This window comes from Gymnodraco acuticeps, unplaced genomic scaffold (assembly GCF_902827175.1).
Source record: "Gymnodraco acuticeps unplaced genomic scaffold, fGymAcu1.1, whole genome shotgun sequence".
NCBI classification, from domain to species: Eukaryota; Metazoa; Chordata; class Actinopteri; order Perciformes; family Bathydraconidae; genus Gymnodraco; species Gymnodraco acuticeps.
In genome coordinates this window covers 4689-32596 of record NW_022991373.1, presented here as the reverse complement: position 1 = coordinate 32596, position 27908 = coordinate 4689, and the positions used below count along the sequence as shown (strand labels likewise).

General features: G+C 44.6%; 1 protein-coding gene across 1 annotated transcript; it reads right to left on the bottom strand.

Moving 5' to 3' along the window:
- Window positions 1-34: 34 nt before the first annotated feature.
- On the bottom strand, window positions 35-27908 carry ddx27 (DEAD (Asp-Glu-Ala-Asp) box polypeptide 27; the record flags this gene model as incomplete). The annotated part of the gene is given in 14 exon segments (XM_034240715.1): window positions 35-212; window positions 2889-2970; window positions 9674-9827; window positions 9916-10057; window positions 10349-10448; window positions 10533-10683; window positions 11587-11760; window positions 14167-14272; window positions 18841-18927; window positions 19004-19059; window positions 19404-19584; window positions 22879-22938; window positions 24426-24572; window positions 27710-27908. Coding segments are annotated over 14 exon segments (1702 nt in total), but the record flags the coding sequence as incomplete, so codon positions are not given.

Here is a 27908-nt window from a genome sequence, read left to right as displayed (position 1 = left end):
TCCCCTGTGTCTCTCCTCTCTCCCTCTCTCTCACCTGGTGGCAGGACTCTGGCCTTCACGCTGTTCTTGGCTGATTTGACGACCTCCTTGAGGATCCTCCTCTCAGATTCTCCCACCAGAGACACGGAGCGTCCGGACTTCCCGGCTCTGGCTGTGCGACCCACCCGATGGACGTAGTGCTTCGGTGTGGACGGCATGGTGAAGTTTATCACCTGAGAGACAGACACAGAGAGGGAGACAGGGACATTGTTCTTATGTGTCAACAATTAAAGACAAAGCTTCACTCTCTCGTCTAGTTGACAGCAGTTTGAAGTTTTATAGTAGGGTCCCCAGCTCAAAGACATTTTCGAATGCTAACCATCATATGTTGGGTAATTTGCATAATTAGCACAAGTTGCATTAATTATCATTAAAATCTACAATAGTTACAAAATGGATTGGCGATTTTGAAACTTTTGGTGTGGTTTCGGATGTTACTGAGGTAATTGAGGATGTTGAATATATTTCTGGCATTTTCAGGATAAAAAGAAAATGGCAGTTTTAACCAGAAAAAGGCCTTATTTGTACTCTTTTTTTAAATGTTGATTAAGTTGGGGTTTAATCAGGCGCTTTCACACCGGAGTACTTTTCCCAGTATAGTTCCGATAGTTCTTGAAATTGTGCGTTCACACCAAAAAAATACTAGAACTTAGTTCATGAGTTCATTTTCACCCCCTTTTCAGTCCCTGCTAGAGAGGTGGTACTATCATGGGAGAAAAAGGTTCCCATTTCTGATTGGCTGGGCGGATTGCAAACCACGCCCCGTAAAACTCGGAAAAGTTTTGTGAAGCCGCCATTGTATTTGCTGGTATTAGCATTATTAGCATTAGCCCAGCGCACCAACGCAGAGAGACTAACTTATGGCAACACAAAAAAAAACATGGGAGCAGTGGAGATGAGGAGGTGTCGGCGTTCTGGCGATTTACTCGGAAGGCTTCAGTAGAAGCTGCTGGGACTCCCAGCAGCTTCTACTGAAGCCTTCCCCAACTCCGGGGACTTCGGGCGGCAGTATACGCCGTGAAGTGGTTTGCGGCCTGCCAGTAAACCCAAAGCAGAAGAAGACGAAGTGACATCAGCGGCTTCATTTACCTAATCCACCCCCAGGGACTTATTCCGGTGTGAACACGATCTGCTCTTTAGTTCAGTTATTCTCTCTCCGTTGATGCGCGGGGCTAATGCTAATAATGCTAATGCCAGCAAATACAATGGCGGCTTCACAAAACTGTTCCGAGTTTTATGGGCCGTGGTTTGCAATTTGCCCAGCCAATCAGAAACTAACTTCATAGAACTAAAAGTATGCTTTTAAAAAAGGTTTAATGAGATGATGGAATCAAAGCTGAACTATATAAAAAGGTACACATGCTGAAAACCCAACCCCAGCAGGGGGTCTGGGGGGATTCTCCCCCAGGAGAGTTTTAGAAATACTAACATATAAACTACGCATCCGGGTACACAGAAGAAAATAAATAAATCTATTATTACCCGACATTTTAATAATATTTTATGCCATTGTTTGTTTTTCACTTTGTTCTGACAGCTTGCTGCTCCTCACAGAGAGAAGAGCAAAGAGGAGAGGGTCTGTGTGAATTACTTTGTGGGTAAGGGGAGATAAATAGCCCCCATTGTTCTGTGACCTGTCAATCATCAGACTGGGGGTCATATTTCATTATGTGTTCATCTGAAGTTGTATAAAGAATAGTTCTACCGCAAAGTTATTCTCCGTGGGGACTTCCGGCAACACTCTAGATTCTGATTGGCCAGAAGACATCAGCAAAGATGTTTTATTGAGAAGATGATCACTACGTGACAGACGTTTTCAAAACCGTTTATGGTCTCCGGTACTTCCAGTCCAACACCGACTGCATGCACAGCGTTAGAAAATCAGGCCTTCAAAATAAAAATACTCACATCTGCGACCCACTCGAAACGGGTTGAGAACCACTGCACTACAGGACTCTCCGAGCTGCCAACAGACCTAAATGCAGCTCTGGGTGTCTTCACTAGGGATGTAACGATATATCGAATATCGCGATAAAGAAATGTCTCAATACCGTCGTGAGACTGACAAAATATACCGCGATTTTTAAACCTTTATTTAACCAGTTGGTCCCATTGAGATCATCGATCTCTTTTTCAAGGGAGACCTGTCCAACATGGCAGCAAGTAGGTTACAACATGAACATAAAACAACAGAACACAAAAGGACATCGTATTTACAGGGCTAATGTACATACCTAGAGACATTGACAAGTACCAACAGTATATTTATATCTCTGTCAATAAGCCTCACCTTCTTGGTGACAATTGTATTGTGTTTGAAGTGGTGGAGAGACAATGCACAGTTTCACCCACTGCTGTCACCCATGGCCAAAGCATATCTCTCTGTCCCAGCAACATCAGTACCAAGCGAGAGAGTTGTTTCCACAGCAGGGGATTTTGTAAACGCCCTAACATCCCAGCTCCTACCTGGAAATGTGGACATGCTCATATTCCTAAAAGATAACCTTGATGACGCTGAGTGAGTGAGTGAGTGAGTGAGTGAGAGAGTTAGAGTTGAGTTACTTGAAAAACTAAAGTGAAACTTGATTTATTCTATTGCAGGGTCTGATTATTATATTGTTGACACTTGAAAGGACTACTATCCTATAAAATGCTGTACAAATCAGATGTATTATTTAATAAAGAAAAAAAATTCAAGTAAAAAAAACAAATTCACATTTCTTTCCCTTTATTTTTCAATATTGCGATAAATGTCGTACCGTGGACTTTTTACCGCGATATTATCGTGAGTTTTTGGTATCGTTACATCCCTAGTCTTCACCGTAGAGAAACTAAAGGAAGAGACTCACCGTTTTCACTCCATCGATATCCAGACCTCGAGCTGCCACGTCTGTCGCCACCAAGATATCAATCTGATCGTCTTTAAACCGCCTGGAGAACGAGAGAACCAACACACAGTTACACAGCTTTCAAAGTCAACGAAGTGAAACATTAATATCTGCCATGTGGCTCAGATCTGAAGTATAACGTGTTCCTCCGCCTGTCGCCAAGACTCAGGAAAATAGGAACGTCTTCTGTAATCCTGCCGACAAAACGTAAATATGACCTCTTTGGTGGAGGTAACTAATCCACAGGTAACTAACAGGGAGGTAAACCACGACACTATTGTTACAACCCCCTCCACTCCACTAGAGGTCTCTGTCTTTGTGTTCTGCTTGCTGGCTCTTGTTTGTGTTTCAGGTGATCAACCTGATGAGCCACACCTGGGCCGTCTACATAAAACACCAACCCATACTGCCCTCTCACTCTTCTGTTGGACACGGCCGCGTCTTTGTTTCTGCACATTTTCACACACCCATACACGCAACCATTACTGATAACTGACTTCCACATTTATTAGGTTTCTTTGAAGACCTTTGGTTTTTGTGGTATTGTAAATAAATATGCTTTTTGTTACACTTAACTTGTCTAGTCTCCGATCTTTGTTGCAGCCTATGAGCCAGGCTGTAACACTATAAACAAATGAACTAAACATATCCACAGGTGACTAATCGATAGGTAACCAACAGACAGGTAACTGTTCCACAGGTTCCCCACAGGGAGGTAACAAATCCACAGGTTACTAACAGGGAGGTAACTAATCCACAGGTTACTGACAGGGAGGCAACTAATCCACAGGTTACTGACAGGGAGGTAACTAATCCACAGGTTACTAACAGGGAGGTAACTAATCCACAGGTTACCGACAGGGAGGTAACTAATCCACAGGTTACTAACAGGGAGGTAACTAATCCACAGGTTACTAACAGGGAGGTAACTAATCTACAGGTTACCGACAGGGAGGTAACAAATCCACAGGTTACTAACAGGGAGGTAACTAATCCACAGGTTACTGACAGGGAGGCAACTAATCCACAGGTTACTGACAGGGAGGCAACTAATCCACAGGTTACTGACAGGGAGGTAACTAATCCACAGGTTACTGACAGGGAGGTAACTAATCCACAGGTTACTAACAGGGAGGTAACTAATCCACAGGTTACTAACAGGGAGGTAACTAATCCACAGGTTACTAACAGGGAGGTAACTAATCCACAGGTTACCGACAGGGAGGTAACTAATCCAGAGGTTACTAACAGGGAGGTAACTAATCCACAGGTTACTAACAGGGAGGTAACTAATCCACAGGTTACTAACAGGGAGGTAACTAATCCACAGGTTACTAACAGGGAGGTAACTAATCCACAGGTTACTGACAGGCAGGTAACTAATCCACAGGTTACTAACAGGGGGGTAACTAATCCACAGGTTACTAACTGGGAGGTCACTAATCCACAGGTTACCGACAGGGAGGTAACTAATCCAGAGGTTACTAACAGGGAGGTAACTAATCCACAGGTTACTAACAGGGAGGTAACTAATCCACAGGTTACTAACAGGGAGGTAACTAATCCACAGGTTACTAACAGGGAGGTAACTAATCCACAGGTTACTGACAGGGAGGTAACTAATCCACAGGTTAGTCACAGGCAGGTAACTAATCCACAGGTTACTAACAGGGAGGTAACTAATCCACAGGTTACTAACGGGGAGGTAACTAATCCACAGGTTACTAACGGGGAGGTAACTAATCCACAGGTTACTGACAGGCAGGTAACTAATCCACAAGTTACTAACAGGGAGGTAACTAATCCACAGGTTACTAACAGGGAGGTAACTAATCCACAGGTTACCGACAGGGAGGTAACTAATCCACAGGTTACTAACAGGGAGGTAACTAATCCACAGGTTACTGACAGGGAGGTAACTAATCCACAGGTTACCGACAGGGAGGTAACTAATACACAGGTTACTAACAGGGAGGTAACTAATCCACAGGTTACTAACAGGGAGGTAACTAATCCACAGGTTACCGACAGGGAGGTAACTAATACACAGGTTACTAACAGGGAGGTAACTAATCCACAGGTTACCGACAGGGAGGTAACTAATACACAGGTTACTAACAGGGAGGTAACTAATCCACAGGTTACTAACAGGGAGGTAACTAATCCACAGGTTACCGACAGGGAGGTAACTAATACACAGGTTACTAACAGGGAGGTAACTAATCCACAGGTTACTAACAGGGAGGTAACTAATCCACAGGTTACCGACAGGGAGGTAACTAATCCACAGGTTACTGACAGGGAGGTAACTAATACACAGGTTAGTCACAGGGAGGTAACTAATCCACAGGTTAGTCACAGGGAGGTAACTAATCCACAGGTTACTAACAGGGAGGTAACTAATCCACAGGTTACCGACAGGGAGGTAACTAATCCACAGGTTACTGACAGGGAGGTAACTAATCCACAGGTTACCGACAGGGATGTAACTAATCCACAGGTTACCGACAGGGAGGTAACTAATATACAGGTTACCGACAGGGAGGTAACTAATCCACAGGTTAGTCACAGGGAGTTAACTAATCCACAGGTTAGTCACAGGGAGGTAACTAATCCACAGGTTACCGACAGGGATGTAACTAATCCACAGGTTACCGACAGGGAGGTAAATAATATACAGGTTACTGACAGGGAGGTAACTAATCCACAGGTTACTAACAGGGAGGTAACTCATATACAGGTTACCGACAGGGAGGTAACTAAACCACAGGTTACCGACAGGGAGGTAACTAATCTACAGGTTACTAACAGGGAGGTAACTAATCCACAGGTTACTGACAGGGAGGTAACTAATCTACAGGTTACTGACAGGGAGGTAACTAATCCACAGGTTACCGACAGGGAGGCAACTAAACCACAGGTTACTAACAGGGAGGTAACTAAACCACAGGTTACTGACAGGGAGGTAACTAAACCACAGGTTACTAACAGGGAGGTAACTAATCCACAGGTTACTAACAGGGAGGTAACTAATCCACAAGTTACTAACAGGGAGGTAACTAATCCACAGGTTACTAACAGGGAGGTAACTAAACCACAGGTTACTAACAGGGAGGTAACTAATCCAAAGGTTACTAACAGGGAGGTAACTAATCCACAGGTTACTAACAGGGAGGTAACTAATCTGCAGGTTACTAACAGGGAGGTAACTAATCCACAGGTTACCGACAGGGAGGTAACTAATCCACAGGTTACTAACAGGGAGGTAACTAATCCACAGGTTACTAACAGGGAGGTAACTAATCCACAGGTTACTAACAGGGAGGTAACTAATCCACAGGTTACCGACAGGGAGGCAACTAAACCACAGGTTACTAACAGGGAGGTAACTAATCCACAGGTTACTAACAGGGAGGTAACTAATCCACAGGTTACTAACAGGGAGGTAACTAATCCACAGGTTACTAACAGGGAGGTAACTAATCCAGAGGTTACTAACAGGGAGGTAACTAATCCACAGGTTACTAACAGGGAGGTAACTAATCCACAGGTTACTAACAGGGAGGTAACTAATCCACAGGTTACTAACAGGGAGGTAACTAATCCACAGGTTAGTCACAGGGAGGTAACTAATCCACAGGTTAGTCACAGGGAGGTAACTAATCCACAGGTTACTAACAGGGAGGTAACTAATCCACAGGTTACTGACAGGGAGGTAACTAATCCACAGGTTACTAACAGGGAGGTAACTAATCCACAGGTTACTGACAGGGAGGTAACTAATCCACAGGTTACTGAGAGGGAGGTAACTAATCCACAGGTTACTAACAGGGAGGTAACTAATCCACAGGTTACTAACGGGGAGGTAACTAATCCACAGGTTACTGACAGGGAGGCAACTAATCCACAGGTTAGTCACAGGGAGGTAACTAATCCACAGGTTACTGACAGGGAGGTAACTAATCCAGAGGTTACTAACGGGGAGGTAACTAATCCACAGGTTACTGACAGGGAGGCAACTAATCCACAGGTTAGTCACAGGGAGGTAACTAATCCACAGGTTACTGACAGGGAGGTAACTAATCCACAGGTTAGTCACAGGGAGGTAACTAATCCACAGGTTACTGACAGGGAGGTAACTAATCCAGAGGTTACTAACAGGGAGGTAACTAATCCACAGGTTACTAACGGGGAGGTAACTAATCCACAGGTTACCGACAGGGAGGCAACTAATCCACAGGTTACTAACAGGGAGGTAACTAATCCACAGGTTACTAACAGGGAGGTAACTAATCCACAGGTTACTAACAGGGAGGTAACTAATCCACAGGTTACTAACAGGGAGGTAACTAATCCACAGGTTAGTCACAGGGAGGTAACTAATCCACAGGTTACTGACAGGGAGGTAACTAATCCACAGGTTACTGACAGGGAGGTAACTAATCCACAGGTTACTGACAGGGAGGTAACTAATCCACAGGTTACTGACAGGGAGGTAACTAATCCACAGGTTACTGACAGGGAGGTAACTAATCCACAGGTTACTGACAGGGAGGTAACTAATCCACAGGTTACTAACGGGGAGGTAACTAATCCACAGGTTACTGACAGGCAGGTAACTAATCCACAGGTTACTAACAGGGAGGTAACTAATCCACAGGTTACTGACAGGCAGGTAACTAATCCACAGGTTACTAACGGGGAGGTAACTAATCCACAGGTTACTGACAGGCAGGTAACTAATCCACAGGTTACTAACAGGAGGTAACTATCCACAGGTTACTAACGGGGAGGTAACTAATCCACAGGTTACTAACAGGGAGGTAACTAATCCACAGGTTACTAACGGGGAGGTAACTAATCCACAGGTACTGACAGGGAGGTAACTAATCCACAGGTTACTAACGGGGAGGTAACTAATCCACAGGTTACTGACAGGGAGGTAACTAATCCACAGGTTACTGACAGGGAGGCAAACTAATCCACAGGTTACTACAGGGGATGGTAACTAATCCACAGGTTACTAACGGGGAGGTAACTAATCCACAGGTTACTTGACAGGCAGGTAACTAATCCACAGGTTACTAACGGGGAGGTAACTAATCCACAGGTTACTGACAGGGAGGTAACTAATCCACAGGGTTACTGACAGGGAGGTAACTAATCCACAGGTTACTGACAGGGAGGTAACTAATCCACAGGTTACTGACAGGGAGGTAACTAATCCACAGGTTACTGACAGGGAGGTAACTAATCCACAGGTTACTGACAGGGAGGTAACTAATCCACAGGTTACTAACAGAGAGGTAACTAATCCACAGGTTACTAACGGGGAGGTAACTAATCCACAGGTTACTAACAGAGAGGTAACTAATCCACAGGTTACTAACAGGGAGGTAACTAATCCACAGGTTACTGACAGGGAGGTAACTAATCCACAGGTTACTAACAGGGAGGTAACTAATCCACAGGTTACTAACAGGGAGGTAACTAATCCACAGGTTACTAACAGGGAGGTAACTAATCCACAGGTTACTAACAGGGAGGTAACTAATCCACAGGTTACTAACGGGGAGGTAACTAATCCACAGGTTACTGACAGGGAGGTAACTAATCCACAGGTTACTAACGGGGAGGTAACTAATCCACAGGTTACTGACAGGGAGGTAACTAATCCACAGGTTACTGACAGGGAGGCAACTAATCCACAGGTTACTAACAGGGAGGTAACTAATCCACAGGTTACTAACAGGGAGGTAACTAATCCACAGGTTACTAACGGGGAGGTAACTAATCCACAGGTTACTGACAGGCAGGTAACTAATCCACAGGTTACTAACGGGGAGGTAACTAATCCACAGGTTACTGACAGGGAGGTAACTAATCCACAGGTTACTGACAGGGAGGTAACTAATCCACAGGTTACTGACAGGGAGGTAACTAATCCACAGGTTACTGACAGGGAGGTAACTAATCCACAGGTTACTGACAGGGAGGTAACTAATCCACAGGTTACTGACAGGGAGGTAACTAATCCACAGGTTACTAACAGGGAGGTAACTAATCCACAGGTTACTAACGGGGAGGTAACTAATCCACAGGTTACTAACAGGGAGGGTAACTAATCCACAGGTTACTAACAGGGAGGTAACTAATCCACAGGTTACTGACAGGGAGGTAACTAATCCACAGGTTACTAACAGGGAGGTAACTAATCCACAGGTTACTGACAGGCAGGTAACTAATCCACAGGTTACTAACGGGGAGGTAACTAATCCACAGGTTACTGACAGGGAGGTAACTAATCCACAGGTTACTGACAGGGAGGTAACTAATCCACAGGTTACTGACAGGGAGGTAACTAATCCACAGGTTACTGACAGGGAGGTAACTAATCCACAGGTTACTGACAGGGAGGTAACTAATCCACAGGTTACTGACAGGGAGGTAACTAATCCACAGGTTACTGACAGGCAGGTAACTAATCCACAGGTTACTAACAGGGAGGTAACTAATCCACAGGTTACTAACGGGGAGGTAACTAATCCACAGGTTACTAACAGGGAGGTAACTAATCCACAGGTTACTAACAGGGAGGTAACTAATCCACAGGTTACCGACAGGGAGGTAACTAATCTACAGGTTACCGACAGGGAGGTAACTAAACCACAGGTTACTGACAGGGAGGTAACTAATCCACAGAGTAGGTACAGGTATTAGGTTCAGCTGAAGTGAGGTTCAGGTACCTGAGGTTCTCCAGCCTCTGGTTCTGGCTCAGTTCTCCGTGCAGTTCTCCCACCTTCAGGCCCATCAGGCCCAGCAGGATGTGCAGTCTGTGCGCCTGCTTCCTGGTCTGAGTGAAGCACATCACGTGGTCCTGGAAGGTGCGCGTGAGCAGGGCTGAAACACACAGGTGAGTACTCAGGTAAGTACTGAGGTACGAGTACAGTGTCAGTACTGCAGTATTCTCAGTATTATGAGTACCCACCAGCCACCACAGCCTCTCGGTCTCCTTCTCTGTTTTGTCGGATTCGGACGAACTCTTGTCTCAGAAACGGAGCGACGTCAGTGTTGCTGTTAACGAAGATCCTGATTGGCTTATTCAGCGAGACCGCCGCCAGCTCTTTCACCTGGAAACAGAAGTCACATGACTCACTGAAACACAGGTCACATGACACAGAAACACCTGCAGACACCTAGGTCACATGACAAACAGAAACAAGTCACATGACACACACAGAAACACTTGCAGACACGGGTAACATGACACACAGAAACAGGTAACATGACACACAGAAACAGGTCACATGACACACAGAAACAGGTCACATGACTCACAGAAACAGGTCACATGACTCACAGAAACAGGTCACATGACTCACAGAAACAGGTCACATGACTCAGAGCATCACATGACTCACCTCCTCGGTCATGGTGGCGGAGAACAACATGGTCTGTCGGTTGTGGGCACACAGTCGGATGATTTCCTTCATCTGCTCCTCGAAGTACTCATCCAGCATTCTGAGAAACCGGAGAACCGACAGGTGAGTTCCACGCTGCACAGGTAGAGGAGGCGGAGCTTTCATTTCAGGGGGAGAGGCTTACCTGTCGGCCTCGTCCAGGATCAGGATCTCGATGTGACTCAGCTCAAAGGTGGGCGTGTTGTGCAGATGGTCGATCAGACGTCCAGGTGTAGCGATCAGAATATCTGGCCCCGCCCTCAGAGCCGCCTCCTGAGACTTCAGGTCCAGCCCACCTGCACACAGAACTCACCTGGTCAGAACCAGAGGACTCACCGGGGCAGAACCAGAGGAACTCACCTGGTCAGAACCAGAGGACTCACCTGGTCAGAACCAGAGGAACTCACCTGGTCAGAACCAGAGGACTCACCTGGTCAGAACCAGAGGAACTCACCTGGTCAGAACCAGAGGACTCACCTGGTCAGAACCAGAGGAACTCACCTGGTCAGAACCAGAGGACTCACCTGGTCAGAACCAGAGGAACTCACCTGGTCAGAACCAGAGGACTCACCTGGTCAGAACCAGAGGACTCACCTGGTCAGAACCAGAGGAACTCACCTGGTCAGAACCAGAGGAACTCACCTGGTCAGAACCAGAGGAACTCACCTGGTCAGAACCAGAAGACTCACTTGGTCAGAACCAGAGGACTCACCTGGTCAGAACCAGAAGACTCACCTGGTCAGAACCAGAGGACTCACCTGGTCAGAACCAGAGGAACTCACCTGGTCAGAACCAGAGGACTCACCTGGTCAGAACCAGAAGACTCACCTGGTCAGAACCAGAAGACTCACTTGGTCAGAACCAGAGGAACTCACCTGGTCAGAACCAGAGGACTCACCTGGTCAGAACCAGAGGAACTCACCTGGTCAGAACCAGAAGACTCACCTGGTCAGAACCAGAGGAACTCACCTGGTCAGAACCAGAAGACTCACTTGGTCAGAACCAGAGGACTCTCTTGCACCAGCACCCCCCTCCAAACCTTACTCTCATATTGGAAGAGGACATTCAGTATTTTCCCAACAATAATCGTTATATTTTTTCCTACTCTTATGTTGTTTCTGTTCGCACCTCCAGACACCACAGCTAATTGCTTGTTTGTTTAACGTACCTGGCAATGAATAAATAAAAGAGTAACGCACCGACGGCCAGGCAGGTGGTGATGGAGCTGAACTGGGCCAGCTGCCGGGCCACAGAGTGGACCTGGATCCCCAGCTCTCTGGTGGGAACCAGAATCAGGACCCGGGTCACCTGGGACGTCCTGGGCTTATAGATCAGGCGCTCCAACACGGGCAGGACGAAGGCCGCCGTCTTTCCTGCGGAGAGACAAAAGTATCGTGTTCGCTGTTATTAACCCTCTTAGGTCAGCGCCAAAAAAGGTTTTCTGCACTCTCGCGGGGATCTCTCCCCAACGAAGCAAACTTAAAAAGGTCCCTGTTATACTGTGTTTCATCAATATATCACAGGTCTCAGATATATCCAGAGCCTGTCTCTGATTGGCTGAAACACCAAACAGATCATTGCAGCATTACCCATAATCCCCTCTGTTTCAGCCCCGTTTCCAAAGTGCTGATTCTCTGTCTGTTACTTCAGATGAAAACAAGGAGCTCCTCCCCACGCCCCTCTGAGAGACATTTGGTTACAAAGAACTCAATGGTGCTCTAGAGGAGATTCAGGTGATAAGGGGGGGGGGGGGGGTTACCTTGTTGCTGATTGGCTAATGGTTACACAAGACAACACATCGTTATGACATCATAAGGTGGCCAAAATCTGATCAGCTCATTTTCAGACAGGTTTTTATAGAAATGGATCAAAAAGAGAGAGAATCTTTGTTCCTGAAACTTTCAGAGTCTCTTTCCACAGAGGGGACACATGTTGATGTAGAAGAGACATGAAGAAGAGGGGACACATGTTGATGTAGAAGAGACATGAAGAAGAGAGGACACATGTTGATGTAGAAGAGACATGAAGAAGAGGAGACACATGTTGATGTAGAAGAGACGTGAAGAAGAGGGGACACATGTTGATGTAGAAGAGACATGAAGAAGAGGAGACACATGTTGATGTAGAAGAGACGTGAAGAAGAGGGGACACATGTTGATGTAGAAGAGACATGAAGAAGAGGGGACACATGTTGATGTAGAAGAGACATGAAGAAGAGGGGACACATGTTGATGAAGAAGAGACATGAAGAAGAGGGGACACGTGTTGATGTAGAAGAGACATGAAGAAGAGGGGACACATGTTGATGTAGAAGAGACATGAAGAAGAGGGGACACATGTTGATGTAGAAGAGACATGAAGAAGAGGGGACACATGTTGATGTAGAAGAGACATGAAGAAGAGGGGACACATGTTGATGTAGAAGAGACATGAAGAAGAGGGGACACATGTTGATGTAGAAGAGACATGAAGAAGAGGGGACACATGTTGATGTAGAAGAGACATGAAGAAGAGGGGACACATGTTGATGTAGAAGAGACATGAAGAAGAGGGGACACATGTTGATGTAGAAGAGACATGAAGAAGAGGGGACACATGTTGATGAAGAAGAGACATGAAGAAGAGGGGACACATGTTGATGTAGAAGAGACATGAAGAAGAGGGGACACATGTTGATGTAGAAGAGACATGAAGAAGAGGGGACACATGTTGATGTAGAAGAGACATGGAGAAGAGGGGACACATGTTGATGTAGAAGAGACATGAAGAAGAGGGGACACATGTTGATGTAGAAGAGACATGAAGAAGAGGGGACACATGTTGATGTAGAAGAGACATGAAGAAGAGGGGACACATGTTGATGTAGAAGAGACATGAAGAAGAGGGGACACATGTTGATGTAGAAGACACATGAAGAAGAGGGGACACATGTTGATGTAGAAGAGACATGAAGAAGAGGGGACACATGTTGATGTAGAAGAGGGGACACGTGTTGATGAAGAAGAGACATGAAGAAGAGGGGACACATGTTGATGTAGAAGAGACATGAAGAAGAGGGGACACATGTTGATGTAGAAGAGACATGAAGAAGAGGGGACACATGTTGATGTAGAAGAGACATGAAGAAGAGGGGACACATGTTGATGTAGAAGAGACATGAAGAAGAGGGGACACATGTTGATGTACAAGAGACATGAAGAAGAGGGGACACATGTTGATGTAGAAGAGACATGAAGAAGAGGGGACACATGTTGATGTAGAAGAGACATGAAGAAGAGGGGACACATGTTGATGTAGAAGAGACATGAAGAAGAGGGGACACATGTTGATGTAGAAGAGGGGACACGTGTTGATGAAGAAGAGACATGGAGAAGAGGGGACACATGTTGATGTAGAAGAGACATGGAGAAGAGAGGACACATGTTGATGTAGAAGAGACATGAAGAAGAGAGGACACATGTTGATGTAGAAGAGACATGAAGAAGAGGGGACACATGTTGATGTAGAAGAGACATGGAGAAGAGGGGACACATGTTGATGTAGAAGAGACATGGAGAAGAGGGGACACATGTTGATGTAGAAGAGACATGGAGAAGAGGGGACACATGTTGATGTAGAAGAGACATGGAGAAGAGGGGACACATGTTGATGTAGAAGAGACATGAAGAAGAGGGGACACATGTTGATGTAGAAGAGACATGAAGAAGTGGATTTTTCACAATAGGGGACCTTAAAGCTTCGATTGCACGATAAAGCCATGATGGCAGTGAGTGTGTTACCTGTCCCAGTAGCAGCGCAGGCACACAGGTCTCGCCCCAGCAGACCCACCGGGACGCAGGCCTGCTGGATGGGGGTGGGTAGTTTGAATCCCAAAGCAGTGATGGCCTGCAGGGGGAGAGAGAGAGGGTCAGATGAGGTCTGAAATGCTCCTTGCTTCACAGCAGCTCCATGTGTAACATCAACGGACAGACATCAAGACACATGAAGAACAAACAAACATTTAACAACTCGTTTGCAAACAAGGACTGCATGGTGCGTTCAGGGGCGACTCGTAACTCTCAGATTCTCAGACTGTTGCACCAGCGAGTCATCTTTGGCTTTCTTGCAATATAGTGCACGTGTAAAATAAATCCTGAATTTAGTGCACGTGTAAAAGCTCCTTGAATATAGTGCACGTGTAAAGGCTCCTTGAATATAGTGCATGTGGCTCCTTGAATATAGTGCACATGGAAAAGGCTCCTTGAATCAGGGTTTCCGTTAGCCGGTAATTACCGGTTTTTAGCTGGTAACATTTATAAAAAACCGGTAAATTCAAAACCTGCCAGTCAAAATGTCCGATAATAATGCTCATACAAAACTTAGATAACGTATGCTATCCCTAGACATTTGTGACCCTCTCTATCGAAATCTGTCGGAAGTCGCAACGGCTCATTTAAAAAATAAACGTGGATTTGACAGGGAACTTCCTGTTGCGGCATAATTACAAGCGGAGAACGGAGTAACTTTACGTCACAGCAGGCATAACAACAGCCGGTGTTTCTTCTGAGAGTTTTCCCCGGGAAACGAACAATAGACCTAGACACAAACACGTCATACACATTACACACACTCGCGAGCTTCTGTAATACTTATTATAGGCCTAGTAAACGTTGAAGGAATGTATCAGTTGCCTTCGTGGCACGCAGTTAGATATGGCTAAACAATCCAACATTCACACATTTTTCCTCAAAAATAGCAGTAAGCCTGTCGATAAGCCTACCTCTGAGTCTGACTCTGTGCCTGATGAAGCATCCGAAACCGCAGGTCCAGCGGTGAAGAAGGCGAGAGTACACTTTAAAGCCGATTGGCAGAAGAAATTCAAATGGCTTCAATGCGAAAGTGTCGATGGAGTGGAAAAAATGTTTTGCTCCCTTTGTGCTAGGTCAGGGAGGAAAAATGGCTTTACCAGAGGATCAACCAACATGAGAGCATCAGCCCTCACAGAGCACAGCCAGTGCCAAGACCATACGTTCGCAGTTAACGCAGGACAACAACAAATGGCTATGAAAAGTCATATCGACAGCGCAAAAGAACAGAGCAGCCAGAAGCTGCATTCCCCAGTAAAAGTGGTGTTTCACATGACCAAAAATGATATTCCAGGTAACCAGTTCAGAGGAATGACTGATTTACTGAGGGCAGTAGGGGCTCCTGATTTTGGAACCGATGACGGCATTTACAAGCATAGCGAATCCTTGTGTGACATGGAGAGGGCACTGGAGGGTGTTATTATGAGGCAGCTTGACGAAAAACTTAAGGCCAGTGAATTCATTGGAATCATCATTGATGAGACTGTCAGTATTACAGTGGAAAATAAATTAATCGTATATGCCAAGATTGAAAACAAGGGCAAGATTGAAGACTTTTTCCTGGGCAATTACAACTTGCATTCCGGAACTGCGCAGTGCATATATGAGAAAGTGGTGGAGGTGCTGAGAGGGAGAGGAATTGAGCTATCAAAGGTCATGGGCCTGGGCTCGGATGGAGCCAGTGTGATGACAGGGAAGCGTGCTGGAGTTGGTGCTCTCTTGAAGAGAGTAAATCCCTTCTTGATCCAGGTGCACTGTGTCGCTCACCGAGCTGCACTTGCAGCTGTAGATGCTGCAAATGCTGTGAGTCAGGTGAGCGCATACAGACGCACTGTGAATACAATCCATTCATTCTACAAGCACTCCGCAAGTAGGACGAATCGCCTCCCTCAGCTGACAGCGACCCTAAGCGATGAAGACATGGTTAGTTTGAAACGGCCATGCGCCGTCCGTTGGCTGTCCTTGCATAACGCAGTGCAGAGTGTTAAAAGCAACTGGCCTGCTCTGGTAATGGAGGTGAACAGTGAAAAAGTGAACGGAAATACCCAGCAGTACTCTTTCATTGCTCTCACCCACTCACTGTCTGATGTACTTCCAGTGATGACCAATTTGAGTTTGGTATCTTGGCAGCATCAGGCCAATTGTGCACGCATCTATCGCAGGTCTTACACAGCTGAAAGATGAGCTAGGCCCAGAGGAGGTGGAATTCCAAAATGATCTCCAAGATGGAAAGTATAGAAATGTGGAAGTGACACATCTGAATGAAAGGTCCATTCAGGCTCACACAAACGTACGATCAAAGTACATTCAGCATCTCATCAATGCGTTACAAGACCGATTCCCCGATGACACTCTGGATCTCATCAGCTCCCTCGACATCCTTCTGAACCCCTCCCGATACCCCCATGCACAGTCTGGTAAGCAATTCTCTCAACATTTCTCTTGGTCATATTCATTTTATCCTATCGGCACATATTCTACAATATATAACTTCTGCGCAGCACCTGACACTCTCTTTATCTCTTGCTAGTAGCTCGCCTACTATTATAGTAGCCTATACAGCGGGCATCCAAATTAAATAATTCCGTCCCAATATCCATCAAATTCGCTCCAACAGTGCTCCTTAATTAAGATGTATTTCTTCCTTTACGAAATAATTTAAATCCATCCAGTTTGTACACTTTTGAGACTTTTAAAACTATTTACCGCTGTGGCATTTCCTGTTGAATATAAACTAGGAAACGGCGCCTATAGTACTACTACGACTAATAATAATAATAATAATAATAATACATCCTTTCAGCGTTTCAGGAATATGCCAGAGACGCCACTGAAATAGTCATTGCACATTTTGGCCATGAAGTGACTGAATCAGCTGCCGCACCTCTCATCGATGTCAAGCGCGCCCGGCGAGATGCAGTGGCAGTGATGACAGCGCTCCACGGCTATGGGGGTTTAACTTTTGCCACAGCTTGCAAAGTGCTCATGTGTGAGTTCAGCGAGCTGTACCCTGACTGGGCTACACTGGCTAAAATTGCCTGTGTTCTGCCCGTGTCAAGCGTGCCTGCAGAGAGGGGCTTCTCCTTGCTGAACCGTGTCAAGACATCACTGCGGAGTCGTCTGGAGGAGGAGAGAGTGACGCGGCTTATGCGTATTGCAAGCTGCAAAGACACCTTGGACACGTTTCATTTCAGCTCTGCAGCAGAGGACTTTGCCGCAATGAAAGCAAGGAGAAAGTAAAAAGGGTAGCCTAGGGTAAATGTGATGCCTTTTTTAAAAAACGGGCTCCAGATGTTACACGTGTTTTTTTTTAATAGCCTACATTTTAGCGGCTAATGAGGTTTTGCTCAATCGTTCCTGTTCGCTTTGTTTAATCGTTTCTGTTGTTCATTAAATAGTCAAACTGATATAGTGCACGTGTAAAGGCACCTTGAATATAGTGCACGTGTAAAGGCACCTTGAATATAGTGCACGTGTAAAGGCACCTTGAATATAGTGCACGTGTAAAGGCACCTTGAATATAGTGCACGTGTAAAGGCACCATGAATATAGTGCACGTGTAAAGGCACCTTGAATATAGTGCACGTGTAAAAGGCTCCTTGAATATAGTGCACGTGTAAAGGCTCCTTGAACATAGTGCACGTGGCTCCTTGAATATAGTGCACGTGTAAAGGCTCCTTGAATATAGTGCACGTGGCTCCTTGAATATAGTGCACGTGTAAAGGCTCCTTGAATATAGTGCACGTGGCTCCTTGAATATAGTGCACGTGTAAAGGCTCCTTGAATATAGTGCACGTGGCTCCTTGAACATAGTGCACGTGTAAAAGGCTCCTTGAATGTAGTGCACGTGTAAAGGCACCTTGAATATAGTGCACGTGTAAAGGCACCATGAATATAGTGCACGTGTAAAGGCACCTTGAATATAGTGCACGTGTAAAGGCACCTTGAATATAGTGCACGTGTAAAAGGCACCTTGAATATAGTGCACGTGTAAAGGATCCTTGAATATAGTGCACGTGTAAAGGCACCATGAATATAGTGCATGTGTAAAGGCACCTTGAATATAGTGCACGTGTAAAAGGCTCCTTGAATATAGTGCACGTGTAAAGGCTCCTTGAACATAGTGCACGTGGCTCCTTGAATATAGTGCACGTGTAAAGGCTCCTTGAATATAGTGCACGTGGCTCCTTGAATATAGTGCACGTGTAAAAGGCTCCTTGAATGTAGTGCACGTGTAAAGGCACCTTGAATATAGTGCACGTGTAAAGGCACCTTGAATATAGTGCACGTGTAAAGGCACCTTGAATATAGTGCACGTGTAAAAGGCACCTTGAATATAGTGCACGTGTAAAGGATCCTTGAATATAGTGCACGTGTAAAGGCACCATGAATATAGTGCACGTTTAAAGGCACCTTGAATATAGTGCATGTGTAAAAGGATCCTTGAATATAGTGCACGTGTAAAGGCTCCTTGAATATAGTGCACGTATAAAAGGCTCCTTGAATATAGTGCACGTGTAAAGGCTCCTTGAATATAGTGCACGTGTGAAAGGCTCCTGAATGTAGTGCATGTGTAAAATGTCCCAGAATGCAGTGCACGTGACTCACCTTCAGGATTGGTCGGGACAGGTTCATGTCTTCGAAGGTCAGCGAATCGTCGAACTTCGAGGCGTCTTCAGAGTACGACTGTGGCGCCTGAAAACACAACAGCTGTTAGCATGGTACGTGCAAACCTCACCTGACCCCCCATCATCCTCATCATCTTCCTCACCGCCTCCTCCTCCATCTTCCTCTTCCTCCCCCGGCGCTCTTTGTCTCTCAGGGTGTCTGACAGGAAACAGGAAGTCAACAATAAATAATATGTTACATTATATTGGAGTGCTCTTCCTCGAGCTCAAAGACGCTTTACGTGCACATCAGAAACAGAACTTTGTGTTCATGTTAGATTCAATATCATTTATTTATTTTTAGTTTGTTGTTTTTGATTGACTGATTATCTGGAAACTGATCGATTGTTTCGATCGGGGGGGGGTCCAAACCTTTCCACATACAGAAGAATAAACGAATGTCTGGGCCGCTCACTAGTAGAGGTCGAGTGCTCATAAGTTGGTTCATGTGGTAAGGAAGACATCTGATCATTAACACGTCCACTTCCTGTTCAACTCACTAACCTGATTTGGTCAGAATCATCTCATCGCTTGAATCAAACTCATCCTCATCATCCGCTACATCTTCATCCTCCTCTCCGGCAGCAGGCTTCACATCTTCCTCCTCCTCCTCCTCCTCATCTGCGTTCTCCTCCTGGTTCTTCTCTGCAGAACCTTCAGCAGCGTCACCGTCAGCCACTTTCTCCTAGAGAACAAAACACACATCAAACCTCAAGCACAGGAAGTGGAACCTGAACATGTAGGAAAGTGGAAATGGGGCCTAATTCCAAACCGCCCCCTACACCCTCCCCCTCCGTCATGTGAGGCACTGCGGACGGAAAGTAGCTCATAGCTTTAAGTGTTTATTAATGTGCTATCAGTCCTTCACCTGCTGCTCTACCTGACCGACTAATGGCGCGTTTTCACTGCAGGCCTCGCTCGGTTTGGTTAGGCCTCATTAGGCCCGGCTCACTTTAATGCTGCGCTTCCATTACAGTTTAGGAACTGGGGCAGTTATAGGGCTGTGCAATTAATCGTATTTTAATCGCGATTACGATTATAGCTTGCGACGATTATGAAAACAGCATAATTGACAAAATACGATTAATTTGCTGGGTGCGCTTTCGCCCCTCCCTAAAAGCCCACTCGGCCACGTGGGAGTGACATGTGTTGTGAGTGTTCAGCGCGAGCGAAGATGTCAGAACAAGAGCAGCAACTCGTTAAAAAGAAGGGTAAAACTATTTCCACTATTTGCAAGTACTTTGCCTTTACATTCCACATCGCTAAAGATATGTGCCCAGTTAGCACTGTTAGCAACCAGGGCTTTAAGCAACTTGTGAACACGTTGGACAAGCGTTACGCGATGCCGTCTCGGTATTATTTCAGCAGGTCTGCGCTGCCTGCGCTATGTGACAAATGCCGTGGGGAAGTTGAGAGAGATGTGGCTTCAGCTGACTACTTTGCTACCACAACAGACCTATGGTCTAGCCCAGGGGTGCCCAACCAGTCGATCGTGAGATGTGTCTAAAAATAGAACAACAATATTCTGTTTTATCGTTAATGTCCTGTAACATAATCTTCCTGTGCCAGAATAATGCACTTGAACGCATCAAAGCTTTGTGATTGGCCGGCGTCACCCCATGTGTCGGGGCGTGGCTGAGGGTCTTCAGTACAGGTGGCAATATCGTCCCCTGCCTGCGCTCATCTCTGAAACCAGACCATGTCAACAGCCTGGTGTTTCTTGCAAAGCATCTTTAAGAGATGACACGAGCAGTCCTACCAGCATTTGCCATGGTGGCCTAGACATTTTTATTTGGTCTTAAATTGTTGTTCAACATTTATTTCCTGTTACCTCTGGACCATGACGGTTGGCCAGCCTTCAACGTTTAACTGAGTGGAATATGTTGAATATGTTTTACCAACATGTTGGCTATATGTTAAGGAGTGTTCAGTAGGTTGTGACAGTGCACTGCATCATGTTGGATTTCATTTATTTTGGTCTAATTTATTTTTATTTATCATATTAATAATATATGTTTAGTATGGTTTTGGAAGTGTGCTCCAACATATTGTTGATCTTGTTGGTAAAATATTATTTGTTTTAAAGTTCAATAAATGGTCAATGAATAATCGTCAAAATAATCGTGATATCAATTATTGACCAAATAATCGTGATTATGATTTTTGCCATAATCGCACAGCCCTAGGTAGTTACTATAGTAACGCAGTGTAGGCGGAGCCGTGACGCCATCTTCAATGAGCGCCCCAGAAAAACAACACAGCCGTTAGCTGTTAGCACTCAGAGCTCACAGCTCTTCATATCTGTTCAGAAACTTGACAAAAGTGAAACAAGTACAAACCACAGACTGCCTGTGTCATGGCGAATACAGTCGCTGCTTTATTTATGTCTGTAGGCCGTTGTTGTGAGTGTGGACGGTCAGAGCATATATAACGTTAGCTTAGCCAAGCTACATTTAGAAAACACGCATTTTAAAAGGGTTGTTCGCCTGCCGTCTGTCTGCAGACTCAAAGTATTAATTCATGGTTTTTACTAACCGGTATCAGTATGTTGTTACTTCGGCATCATTTTGAAACGTGTATTACAATTAAATCACGGTCAAATATGTTCATCTTGTTGTAGTTGTAGCCGCCTTGCCAGCGATTCTCTCTCTAGTTTAGCATACTCAGCCCGACTCAGCCTGGTTGTTCCTGGCCCTAGAACCACCATTTAGTCGGGCCAGAAAAAAGGTGAAAAAGTAGCCCCGGGCCAAAACTAGGCCAAGTGGAAACGCAACCAAAAACGGGCCCCGCACGGCTCGTCACGCTTAAAGCGAGCTACCCGCTGCAGTGGAAACGTGCCATAACACTGTGTGTGTGTCAGGAAACACTGTGTGTGTGTCAGGAAACACTGTGTGTGTGTCAGGAAACACTGTGTGTGTGTCAGGAAACACTGTGTGTGTGTCAGGAAACACTGTGTGTGTGTGTTTCCTTCAGGAATCAAGCTGCTTCCAAACAGTTCCTGCAAACATCCACTGATAAACCTCCCTACAAGATAGACCTCTGTATCGACAAACAGATGTCACCAACTTCATGGTTATCTCGTGTGCTTTGTTTCACTCAGGATCATTTACTCGTGTCAGTGTTTCCCACAGATCTGAAATATGCTTCTGGTGATAGCCGGGCACGAGGGGGGGGGGGGGGGGGGGCTTTGTGTCTCTCTGTTTCTCTAAGGTCTCCCTTTCTGTTGGTCTCTTGTTAGCAGACCCTTCACGATCAGGAGGCGCAGAGCGAGGGATCATTGCCCACTAGTGAATCCATCACAGACGGCCTCGTGCTCGCGGACGGATTCAAGAACTGAGATACTCTGGCGGCCGGCCCAAGTAAGGTCTGTGTGGGAAACCCTGCACGTCCAGTCATGGTCAAAGCTGTGTATATTGAGGGCGGTGGTGGCGAAGTCGATAGGGACTTGGCTTGGCAACTGGAAGGTCACCAGTTCAAGTCCCGGCAAGACCAAGTGCTACGAGGTGTCCCTGAGCAAGGCACCGTTCCCCACACTGCTCCCCGGGCCACGTTCAAAATGGCAGCCCACGGCTCCTAACACAGGATGGGTCGAATGCAGAGAAAACATTTCGCCACGAGGGATTAATAAAAGTCCATCTTATATAAGCAGGGACTGTTGCAACACGTCATCAGCTTATAAACATCAGATTTTAAAACCAAAATATGTTTACAAAAAGATATGCCATGAAAGATTCTGAGAGTTGTATTTCTGTTCTTTGAAATCCAAGAGATGCTGATTTGAAAGCGTTGTTATGAAAAGTTACAGCATGTCCTGTTTCTGCCGGAGAGGGGTTTGTTCCAGATCTGCTGCTCCTGTCTGACCTCGCTCAGCTGAGAGACCGGGTTCATTGTTGTGTGTGTAGGTCTTAATGTGTGTGTAGGTCTTAATGTGTGTGTCTTGTGCCCCTCTGCATTGTGGGAAATGGTGCCTCGACCTCACCTCAGCTTTCCTCTTCTTCCTGATCTTGTCTATTTTCTGGTCCAGAGTCGTCGCGGTTCTCTGCAAACACAGAACAGAGTTAGAGGTTCTCTGCAAACACAGAACAGAGTTAGAGGTTCTCTGCAAACACAGAACAGAGTTAGAGGTTCTCTGCAAACACAGAACAGAGTTAGAGGTTCTCTGCAATGCAAACACAGAACAGAGTTAGAGGTTCTCTGAAGAACACAGAACAGAGTTAGAGGTTCTCTGCAACACAGAACAGAGTTAGAGGTTCTCTGCAAACACAGAACAGAGTTAGAGGTTCTCTGCAAACACAGAACAGAGTTAGAGGTTCTCTGCAAACACAGAACAGAGTTAGAGGTTCTCTGCAAACACAGAACAGAGTTAGAGGTTCTCTGCAAACACAGAACAGAGTTAGAGGTTCTCTGCAAACACAGAACAGAGTTAGAGGTTCTCTGCAAACACAGAACAGAGTTAGAGGTTCTCTGCAAACACAGAACAGAGTTAGAGGTTCTCTGCAAACACAGAACAGAGTTAGAGACCAAACGAGAACATTATTATATCAAGATCACAACATAAGAAAATCAAGGAACAAAACGCTGCCAGAGACCAAATCAAGAAACACCTGGTTCTCAAGAGAGGAAACCATGTTCTACTTTAGATAGAGTTCCATCTTCTTCTTTATAAAGGGTTAAAAGGGTTCTGCTGGGGTCTACCTTGTTCTATAAGCAGATAAAAGGGTTCTGCTGGGGTCTACCTTGTTCTATAAGCAGATACAAAGGGTTCTGCTGGGGTCTACCTTGTTCTATAAGCAGATACAAAGGGTTCTGCTGGGGTCTACCTTGTTCTATAAGCAGATAAAAGGGTTCTGCTGGGGTCTACCTTGTTCTATAAGCAGATACAAAGGGTTCTGCTGGGGTCTACCTTGTTCTATAAGCAGATACAAAGGGTTCTGCTGGGGTCTACCTTGTTCTATAAGCAGATACAAAGGGTTCTGCTGGGGTCTACCTTGTTCTATAAGCAGATGCAAGGGTTCTGCTGGGGTCTACCTTGTTCTATAAGCAGATAAAAGGGTTCTGCTGGGTTCTACCTTGTTCTATAAGCAGATACAAAGGGTTCTGCTGGGGTCTACCTTGTTCTATAAGCAGATACAAAGGGTTCTGCTGGGTTCTACCTTGTTCTATAAGCAGATACAAAGGGTTCTGCTGGGGTCTACCTTGTTCTATAAGCAGATACAAAGGGTTCTGCTGGGGTCTACCTTGTTCTATAAGCAGATACAAGGGTTCTGCTGGGGTCTACCTTGTTCTATAAGCAGATACAAGGGTTCTGCTGGGGTCTACCTTGTTCTATAAGCAGATACAAAGGGTTCTGCTGGGGTCTACCTTGTTCTATAAGCAGATACAAGGGTTCTGCTGGGGTCTACCTTGTTCTATAAGCAGATACAAGGGTTCTGCTGGGTTCTACCTTGTTCTATAAGCAGATACAAGGGTTCTGCTGGGTTCTACCTTGTTCTATAAGCAGATACAAAGGGTTCTGCTGGGGTCTACCTTGTTCTTGATCTGCTTCAGGATGTCGGCCATCACCCAGCTGTCGTCAGTCAGAATGTCTCTCTCTCCAAACTCAAAGTTTGTGTTGAAGTCCTTCACACCTCGAGTTCCCAACTTCTTCTTCCTGTTGAGGATGATCGGCTCATCCTGACACACACACACACACACACACACACACACACACACACACACACACACACACACACACACACACACACACACACACACACACACACACACACACACACACACACACACACACACACACACACACACACACACACACACACACACAGTTAATATATTGTATTTATTGAATGAATTGTAGTTCATATCCATTAATACTCTTTATGTTATATGTTGTATAAAGTACACTTTATATAAGTTGTATATGTTGTTCCACCCACAGCCAATCAGATGCTGAGTAGGACGGGTCTTTGCCATCATGGGAACAATAATATTGCCTGATAAGTATAAAATTATCAGGCAATATTATTGTTCCCTACTTTGGACAAACAACGATTCAGTTTCCTTAATGTTGCTGATCCAGTTGATTTCTAACCTTTTATTGGATTATGTCAACTTTCTTTAACGTGTCAGTACGATATCTCCACCTTGACATCTATAGAGAACCTGCAGACAACTTTAACTCGTTTGTGGAGGACTGAGAGTGAGATCTCTGGATCAAACTGTACTCAAGTAAATGTTTCTGGTATCAGTACTTTACTCCACTACTTATTTTTCTGACCACTTTTTACTTTGACTTCTTACATGTTGAACTCAAATACCTGTACTTTCTACTTCTTACATGTTGAACTCAAATACCTGTACTTTCTACTTCTTACATGTTGAACTCAAATACCTGTACTTTCTACTTCTTACATTTTGAACACAAATACCTGTACTTTCTACTTCTTACATGTTGAACTCAAATACCTGTACTTTCTACTTCTCACATGTTGAACTCAAATACCTGTACTTTCTACTTCTTACATGTTGAACTCAAATACCTGTACTTTCTACTTCTTACATGTTGAACTCAAATACCTGTACTTTCTACTTCTTACATGTTGAACACAAATACCTGTACTTTCTACTTCTTACATGTTGAACTCTAATACCTGTACTTTCTACTTCTTACATGTTGAACTCAAATACCTGTACTTTCTACTTCTTACATGTTGAACTCAAATACCTGTACTTTCTACTTCTTACATGTTGAACTCAAATACCTGTACTTTCTACTTCTCACATGTTGAACTCTAATACCTGTACTTTCTACTTCTTTCATGTTGAACTCAAATACCTGTACTTTCTACTTCTCACATGTTGAACACAAATACCTGTACTTTCTACTTCTTACATGTTGAACTCAAATACCTGTACTTTCTACTTCTCACATGTTGAACTCTAATACCTGTACTTTCTACTTCTTACATGTTGAACTCAAATACCTGTACTTTCTACTTCTCACATGTTGAACTCTAATACCTGTACTTTCTACTTCTTTCATGTTGAACTCAAATACCTGTACTTTCTACTTCTCACATGTTGAACACAAATACCTGTACTTTCTACTTCTCACATGTTGAACTCAAATACCTGTACTTTCTACTTCTCTCATGTTGAACTCTAATACCTGTACTTTCTACTTCTTACATGTTGAACTCAAATACCTGTACTTTCTACTTCTTTCATGTTGAACTCAAATACCTGTACTTTCTACTTCTTCATGTTGAACTCAAATACCTGTACTTTCTACTTCTTACATGTTGAACTCAAATACCTGTACTTTCTACTTCTTACATGTTGAACTCAAATACCTGTACTTTCTACTTCTTTCATGTTGAACTCAAATACCTGTACTTTCTACTTCTTACATGTTGAACCCAAATACCTGTACTTTCTACTTCTTACATGTTGAACTCAAATACCTGTACTTTCTACTTCTTACATGTTGAACTCAAATACCTGTACTTTCTACTTCTCACATGTTGAACACAAATACCTGTACTTTCTACTTCTTACATGTTGAACACAAATACCTGTACTTTCTACTTCTTACATGTTGAACACAAATACCTGTACTTTCTACTTCTTACATGTTGAACCCAAATACCTGTACTTCTACTTCTACATGTTGAACTCAATACCTGTACTTTTCTACTTCTTACATGTTGAACTCAAATACCTGTACTTTCTACTTCTTACATGTTGAACTCAAATACCTGTACTTTCTACTTCTCACATGTGAACTCAAATACCTGTACTTTCTACTTCTCACATGTTGAACACAAATACCTGTACTTTCTACTTCTTACATGTTGAACCCAAATACCTGTACTTTCTACTTCTTACATGTTGAACACAAATACCTGTACTTTCTACTTCTTACTGTTGAACCCAAATACCTGTACTTTCTACTTCTTACATGTTGAACACAAATACTTGTACTTTCTACTTCTTACATGTTGAACACAAATACTTGTACTTTCTACTTCTTACATGTTGAACACAAATACTTGTACTTTCTACTTCTTACATGTTGAACACAAATACTTGTACTTTCTACTTCTTACATGTTGAACCCAAATACCTGTACTTTCTACTTCTCACATGTTGAACTCAAATACCTGTACTTTCTACTTCTTACATGTTGAACTCAAATACTTGTACTTTCTACTTCTTACATGTTGAACACAAATACCTGTACTTTCTACTTCTCTCATTTCCCAAACAGCTGGTTCCTTTAGTCTGAATGTGTGTTTGATGCGTGATCATTATTCTTTAGAGTCATTGCGTGCCTATTGATTTGAACACGATCCGTGTATCCATCATTTCCTGGTCTTCTCTAAAGAAGAGGGACCAATGGAAACGTTGTCATGTTGCCGTTGTTCAGCATGGAAACATTCATTAGCTAACAATGACATTATTGTTCTATTGATATAAAGGGAGGTCAGGTACTCTTTAAAACAGCTGCTAGCTATGGGTACTTTTTACGGAAGTACATTTCAAAGCCTCTTTACTTCTACTTGAGTAAAGAAGTTTAGTCAGTACTTCTACTTTCACCAGAGTATTTTTAAACACGAGTATCTGTACTTCTACTGGAGTCAAGGATGCGTCACGTGTACTTTTGCCATCTCTAGCAGTTACTCTGCTGATCTGTTTGAATTGTGTTTCAGTAAATATCTACAGGTTAGTGGAGGCCCCTCTGGAGGAACCAGCGGTGTCTCTCCGGCCCCTCTCCCCGGGCTCTCGCCTCTCTCCAGGCCGCTCTCACTCACCTCCTCCTCGGGCTCGGTGTCGGGCTCCTCGGGGCTCAGGTCCTCGTCCCGGAGGGTCCCGATGAGACCCAGATCCTGCAGCATGGTTCTGCAACTGGTTCTGGTTCTGGTTCTGGACAAGGTTCCTGAGGTTCGTGCAACACAAACACACGTGTGCAGCGGAACAGGAAGTGAGAGATTCTTCGTCTTCTTCTATGGG